Here is an 8,096-nt window from a genome sequence, read left to right on the forward strand (position 1 = left end):
TCCCAAATAACTATTAGTTGGACAAAGAACAACTCAACACAACGACAAAGTACAAATTTTATATACTAACACTACCTTTACTACAAGAAAATTATTAAATAATAATTAAATTAAATAAAAAAATAATCAATCATTATATAATGATAAATTAAATATTATTTTAAAAATTAAAAAAATATTAATATTTAAAATAGTTTTTATTATTAATAAAAAAATTTAAAATAATTTATAAATTGATATTTAAATTAACTATCTAAGATTTAATTATTAATATTTTAAATTATAAATTAATCTCTCAAAAAATTAATAAAAATTAATTTAAAATATAAAATAATAATTAGTTAAAATCTTCATAATTAATGATTAGATACCAATTTAAAAATTATTTTATAAATTTTTATTAATAATAGAAAAATATTTTATATTTATATTTTTAATTTATAAAATAATATTTAATTTAATTAAATAAAAATTAATTATTTTAATTTTTAAAATTAATTTTTATTTAATAATTTTCTTGTAATAGGCATATAATATTCTCAGACAAAGTCAAACTATTCATTACTGTGATCCCAAAGTTCAATATCAGAAACAAGTTCTATGTCAGAAGCAGGGCTGAAGTAATCGGGTTCAGGCAAGAAAGCAGAAGCAATGCAAGATATGTCAACCATGTATGGTTCCAACCAGATGCTTTCGATCACAGGCTGTAGTTGGTAAGCATCCACAAAAGAAAAATCATCATCCTCAGAAATGTTATCAAACTTGTTTTCTTTGGTATCAGTAGTTATGGAGAGTTGGGACGGGGATGTAGCTGTTGTGCATGAATCGGTGGATTGAGAAGTTGGTACTTGTTCATCAGCAGGTGATTCATCCTTTGAGTGGGAAAGTTGAGGTTTGAGAGGTTGAAATCGTTTCTTGAGATTGGTGTGCCAATAATTCTTTATTTCATTGTCTGTTCTTCCTGGCAGCTGAGCAGCAATCACAGACCATCTGCATTAAGGAGGGAGGGAATCAGACCTCAATAATAATGATTATGTATTCTAATGTATTAAATACTTCTTTAACAAAAATCATATAATGAAAGAATTATTTCAAAACATTATTGTTCATGAAAATTCTTTAAATTAAAGAAGAATAAGCACATTGTTTTCTTAAGTTACACTGACATATTTTGTGTTTTTCAATCAAGATCATAAACATGTTAGTCTCGAAAGTAATGTCAAGATAAAAATATAAGAGGAAAAAAAATTATGATAAAAATAAAATATTTATTTATATGCTTTAAAATTTAAATTATTAATATCTTATATACTAGTATTCTATATGCTTGTACAATAAGAACAAAGACTACTACATACTCTTTATTTTTCAAATTTAAAAGACAAATAAAATTATTTGATTACATAATTTATATTCCTTAAAATATCAATCACAAATTAAAAAAGGTAAGATTATTAAAAAATATTTTAAAATCTTTTGTAAAATGAGGAAGTATAATTACTCTTGTAATTAAAATAATAAATGAGAAATAAAATATTTATTTAAAATAAAAATATCATTATATTTAAATTAAAACTAAAGATGATCAAATATTTTGTTAACAAACAAAATAAAAGCCACTTAAATATTATTATTTCTAAAATCAAACCTCGCTAAAATATTTTTCATCTGTTGGTATTTAAACAGTTATTCAGAAATAATATATATATATATATATGATATTCAAAATAAAAATTATTATTTTTAAAATATTATAAATAATAATTTATAATTAAATAACTATATTTTACAATGATAACATATTTACTCATTTTATTATAATTATAAATTTTGTTTTGTTTAGAATCTTAGAGATATTTTGTTACTCCAATCTCATCTCTTGGGTGTCGTTGTTTTGAAGAGAAAGTGTAGATTAAAAAGTATTTGGTTGAGAAATAATTAAAAAAAAGAATCTCTTGTATAGTAGAAAAAAAACAGAAAATATTTCAATTATTTAAATTAGGTCACTGTATACTTTATAAATCAATAAAGTTTGTTCTTTCCTTAAGATCAACTTGGTACATCTAATATGCAATATAATATGCAGTCGACATTTTGTTTTGTGATAACTTAAAGTGACATCACAAAAAAAAAATCAGCTTAATCATTATTATTTGTGTAGTTATGAACACAAAAAGCTTAGAAAATGATACTACGACTTGACACTGTGATGAGAATTCCTTTTGTGGCTAGTCATGTCACTTGAATTTGTTTGCATATAAAAAATAATTTGTTTTCAACTAAAACTAGTGCGAGACTAGTGCTTAATCATGGGCCGTTTTTTCTTTTTGTTTTATATTATTTTTTAAATTTTATTTTTAATTTATTATTATGTTTTTAATAGGTGGTGTATTTGCATGATAAATCTTTATAACAAAAGTTAAAATGATTATTTAAGCATATATGTATTTTTTTAATAATTAATTTTACTTGTACTTTGTATTATAGATATAGAATAATCATTATGGTTAGTTAACTTTTATTTTCTTTAAATGTGTTTTTTTATGTGATATTTAAAAATACGGTTTCATTTCATGATTTAAATAAAAAAAACATTTAAACTGTGAGTTAAAATAAATATACAAATATTTAGATGAATAAGTTAGCAGAGTTTTAATAATAATTTCTAAATATTGTTATGTTATAAATATATCAAATACTAAACAAAGTGATTTGAAGTTATAATTTAAATCTATACTCAATATATAGTTTTGGATTTTTCAATTTAATTATAAGTAGTTGTATGTTAATAATTAATTGGACCAATATCTAAAAACATGATTTAAATTATTACGACAGATACCAAATTACTCGTGTGCTATAATATAGGAATAAACTATAGTTAAGTAAAATAAATTATATACAAGTGATTAAACATTAGCTTAATTTTTATCAATAAAACTTATATTGATAATTTTGTAGCTTAATATAAATATTATGGTAATTTAGATATTAATATAACTCTTCACATAATACAAGGTTTGTTAAGATAGAAAGTTGAGTTTGATTGTACCTTTTAGTTATCTCATTATTGGCTTGGTTTTTGTTGATTTTTAACATTGTTAGTAAACTTTGAGGGATTCGATTTTCTTAGAAGAAAGACTTAAATGTCTCTTTTATTCTGTATATGGATTAATTGGACTAGTTCTGATTCATATTTATTTATATTTGTTGTTAATTAAAAAACATTTGTATACATTAAATATCAATATATATAATTAATATAATATACTATTAGAGAAAACCTTAAATATTTACATTTATTATGAAGCCTCCATTAAATAAAAAATTATACTTAATAATCTAAAACTTTGAAGTTATTTTAATTAATGAAGACAATTTTTAGAGTTTTATACAGGTTTTATTGCATATTTTTACTTCATTTTTTTATATTTTATTAGCTTCCCAAAAAACTCTAGCCTAAGTCTAAAGAATCTTTTAACCCTAAGTATATTTTTGTCCCAATTCAATTGATGTAGGTATCTATTGTATAAAAATGATTAGAATTTTTTTTTTATAATTAATTTTTTTAAAGTTATTGTTATAACTATTTTTAATGAGTTAATGAAGTAAAATTTCAAATTCAGTTAATTACACTTATAGAAGTATTTTGGGTATGTCTGTTAGTTTGCTGTTTTATGTTTTTCACGTTCTCTGTGTATGATTCTGTGTAAAATGGTTTATACTCCTGGTAGTTCTATTGCTAAAAAGAAGTTCGTGTGAATAGTAAATTAACAAGATAAACGTGACTGCTATTGAAATGTACACGTGATGATAATTTATTAACGGAACCAAATCTTAAAAATGCATGCATGAAGCATTAGAGTATTTGAGTTAAGAAGTTTTTATTATTTCTTATAATCCTAAATGGGAGTCTCAAAATTATAGGCTTTCTTTAAAGAGAACAACTTTAGAGTTTGTAAAGAAAACTTGTGCTAGTTATTTCAAGAGAAATGATATATCTCTTTCATTATATAATCTCTAATTAATAATATAAAAAAAATTATTATTTTATATAAAAATTGGAATTTTAAATAAAGAAAAAAATTATATACGGAAGTAAAGTTTTATGTATCATTTTTCTTTCAATAAATGAATAAGAAACATAAAGGTTGCTTCAATACCTGTTACCGAGACTTTGGAGAAGTTTGATAATAGTCTCATCTTCTTCTTTAGTGTAGTTTCCTCTTTTGATATTTGGCCTCAAGTAATTCAGCCACCTTAGCCTGCAACTTTTTCCACACCTCTCAAGACCTGAAAAATGAATCAAGTTATAGCATAAAATGGTTTCATAACAGCACCACATTCATTAGGTTCATATATAGATCCCTACAAAAATATGCAACATTACAGGGAATTTTCTTTCAAATAAAAATTTGATTTACTGGAAAACTATATTTGATACGGTGTTCTAGTTTCTGATATGCTGATGAGAAACTAATTGAAGGAAGAAACAAAAGAATTAGAGATTTTCAGGTACCTGCAAATTTGGGGAGTAGGTTCCAATTCCAGTGACCATATCTGGTAACATAGGCACTCAATTTTTTGTCTTCCTCTGGTGTCCATGTTCCTTTCCTAAGCCTACTTTTTTCAGAAAAGGTGCATTTCACCATCTCTTCAAGTTCCTTATCTTTATAAGTGTCTATATCACTAATTATGTATGAGAAAATCTGATTCAGAACAGCGATGGAGAGAGAACCAAGTCTGACTTTTCTTTAGCCTAAATCTCTCCCAAATGTCTGCATACTCTGACCTATATATACTACGGATTCATTCAAAATCAGGGTCCACCTATTTCTCGCTTTCTACACCATCATTTCTGGTGATGGACGTAAACCAGCTTATACATTTATTTTACAAACTATTTGTTATCTGTATGAATTATTTTTTTTCATATATAGAATTTGAATTAGACAACATTAAAATATTAATCACATGGAACGATAATTTCAGTTCATCGCGATAGATTTGGGCCGAACCAGTGTATTTATTAAAGATGTGACAGCTGAAAAGAAAAGTTTAATGTAGGGTAGTTATTTGTATAGTAAGCCTGCACACTAGTACTTTTAGTTATCACTAAATTTAAATGCCTCTTAATGTCTATAAGGTTTTTATAAAAATATAAATTAAATATTTTAACTAAAAAATAAATATGATAGTAAGTATTTTTGTTAAGAATAAGAATAATTTACCACTTTCCATTTAGGTAATAATTTTTATGAGCTTTTAGATCAAAAGGAACACAATTAATCACAATACTTAATTTATTATTATCATAATTTCTTTTATAAAAAATAAAATAAAATTCAATATAAACATTTTGGGTTATCAACCCATATACAATCCAAGTTAAAATAATCTCAACCCATATTTAATGCCAACAAAAATATGATAGACTTTCCTAAAGATTAAGATTTACCTTCATGTCTATGTCTTGTGCAATTCTCCTTTCCTCACATTGTGCCTCTCCCTCTCATATTTGTTACAACAGTAGAATATATACATACATTTAACAAAACTAACCTATTATGCAAAACCAAAATCTGAATGTAGCAAAGCCTTTTTGCTCCCAGACCGCTTGAGAGTAACTCCTTTCTTCTAATACCCGCTGCTGCACATTCATCTTGCAGCAGGTTGTTATACTGTTGTTGTTTTATCAAATCCAGCATGTTTCTGACAACATTAATGCTACTGCAAAATTCTCTGCAACTCTGCCATGTAACATTCTGCAAGTGGCCATCCCATTATCTTGTTCTGCTACCATTAAATCTGTGTCTTTTGCTAACATTAAACCAGTAAAATCAGCAAATATATACTACAAAGAGTTATTTCTATAAACTATATAAACCTTCCATAATTCACATGACTACACATTATATTACAGTCTTTCACAATTTATATTAGATACCATCAAATTCAGCAAAACAGGTTGATTAGAGAAGAGGGGCAACTTCCCCAGATTTTCAGCAAAAAGCATATCTTATTAATATCATCTAAAACCTTCCTTCTATATGATTATCTTCTCATTATGGACTTAAACCCCCTCACCATCTTCCTTTTCCAAAGTAACTATACCTAGCTGTATACCTAAACTTGAACCCACACCAACCAGCCATAACCATCTTCACTATAAGCTTCCTCTTTCTCTAAATTAGTTCTTTCTAATAGCTCTCAACCACTCGGCTCCATACACCATTAGTCTCCATACGTGAATATGTAAAATCAGCTATTTTTTCTTTCTTTTTATCTAGGACCACACTTTTGGTGTGTTTGGATTGGGAAGAAGATTTAAGGGAGTGAATTTGAAGTGATTTGAGAGAAAAATGAGGTTGCTTTGATTGAGATATGTTATAGTAAATTTGTGTGAAAAATTTACTGAAATTTGTGAGTAATGTGATGATTGTGAAAGATTTTTTAATTTTTTTAAAATGTATAAGTTTACAAATTTGATAAATATAATAAATTTTAAAAAAATTATAAAATAATTTAATATAAAAGAATTTATAAATATATATTAAAATTAAAATAAATTTAATATTAAATATTAAATATTAATAAAAATATGTATTAATAATTAAAATTAAAATTAATCTTTTATTTATTATTTATTTTATTATAATATAATAATTAATAAAGAAATTATAAATGTTATGTGTATATTAAAATATAATTTGTATATATAATTAATATATAACTTATTAATTTTTAAAAAAAAATAATATATAATCACTTTCCCTACTTTTTCTGCAAATTGCTTCATGAAGGCAAAGAAAGTTTTGACAACAAAATTTCATTGTTTTTGGTGATTCAACCCCAATTCTTTTTTCATTTTTTCAACTTTCTTTGCTCAATCCATTTCCTGTCTTTGCTCGCTAAATCCAAACAGACCCTTTAAGTTGTAAGAGCATAAAAATCTCAATTACCATTTTTAAAAGTAATTTGATTTTTTTTTTCCATATCTCCCCTACCACTACTATCCACATTCACTCTCATACTCTATTCAACTTTTTTGAGACCCAACCTAGGTTAAAATGTAAGAAATGTGCTCTATCTTTCTCATAGTTGACGAAATCATTGATTACTCATACTCTATACCAACCACACAATTTTACATTTAAAATAAATATGGTTCATTATTTCCTCTACTACGTCACACATTACACATAACTTACTTTCGAGTATCATCCTTCTATCCAACAAATTAACCCGTGCTTATAACCTATCTATTAACACCCGCCAAGCTACTGCCACCGTAGATGAAAATTAACACCTGCCAAGCTACTGCCACCGTAGATGAAAGAGCTTTAGTGCTTCAAAAATATTTACATAGAGATCTTTGTTCCCGACCTACTCCTTAGGGTTCTATTGTGTATATCCTAACTTTTCATTTTCATTCCAAACTATGGAGCCATTTCTATCTTTTGACATATTATCATAATTTTATCTTCTTGATTGAAAAAATTATAAATAAAATTTAACCATCTTTCATTGATTTATGCTACTTTTATGCTATGATTGAAAAAAATGAAGTAATTGCACAAAATAATAAAGATTAATTGAAATAACTTGATCTCAAGAAAATAACTAGTAAACAAATACATATAAATTTAAAGTAGTAGTAACAAATCAAATTTTAAAAAAAAATTCATTAAAATGTCCTGAAAGGAATGCAACCAATAATTTCTAACTTCAAAGTTCTATAATTTATTGTTCCTTTTTCATGTTCTTATCTTCTTCGTTCATTCTTGATTAGGTTTATTGAGCTATAGTTTTCATAAAGATATCTTCGTTTTTATCAATAACGAGATTCCTCCTCTTTTTTTGAAAGCATGAGATTATTTAACTTTGCAGAAATTTTACAAGAAAGATGCAATTTTGTATCAAATTTATGATAATTAATAGGCACATTTTGCATATTATATGGAAAAAAGTAAGTCGTGCTTTGTAGTAAGATTTTACTTTTTAGAAGCCGTTATCCTCAAACACAAGTGAAAATTGACACATAAATCATTAGGGTGGAGAACGGCTTTGATTTTGAGAAAATGATCAAAGTGAGC

The 8,096-nt window shown here is 25.2% G+C and overlaps 1 protein-coding gene across 1 annotated transcript; it reads right to left on the reverse strand.

The window, feature by feature from the left end:
• Positions 1-531: 531 nt before the first annotated feature.
• On the reverse strand, positions 532-4,749 carry LOC137834503 (transcription factor MYB15). Its single transcript, XM_068642534.2, has 3 exons — positions 4,520-4,749; positions 4,164-4,293; positions 532-990 (listed from the first exon to the last, which is right to left on the reverse strand). Exons 1-3 carry the CDS (start codon positions 4,650-4,652, stop codon positions 555-557), a joined length of 699 nt encoding a protein of 232 aa, XP_068498635.1. The 5' UTR covers positions 4,653-4,749; the 3' UTR covers positions 532-554.
• Between the last annotated feature and the right edge of the window lie 3,347 nt (positions 4,750-8,096).

The sequence above is a fragment of the Phaseolus vulgaris genome, chromosome 5, assembly GCF_051622355.1.
Source record: "Phaseolus vulgaris cultivar YP4 chromosome 5, ASM5162235v1, whole genome shotgun sequence".
Classification (NCBI taxonomy): domain Eukaryota; kingdom Viridiplantae; phylum Streptophyta; class Magnoliopsida; order Fabales; family Fabaceae; genus Phaseolus; species Phaseolus vulgaris.

Bases quoted from the DNA above. Each gene is read 5' to 3' on its own strand.
- LOC137834503 (XM_068642534.2), bottom strand. From the start codon at position 4,652: ATGGTGAAATGCACCTTTTCTGAAAAAAGTAGGCTTAGGAAAGGAACA. The intron at 4,294-4,519 runs GTACCTGAAAAT...TTCATTTTTCAG, and splicing joins CCTACTCCCCAAATTTGCAG to GTCTTGAGAGGTGTGGAAAA. The intron at 991-4,163 runs GTATTGAAGCAA...TCCTTAATGCAG, and splicing joins CTCCAAAGTCTCGGTAACAG to ATGGTCTGTGATTGCTGCTC.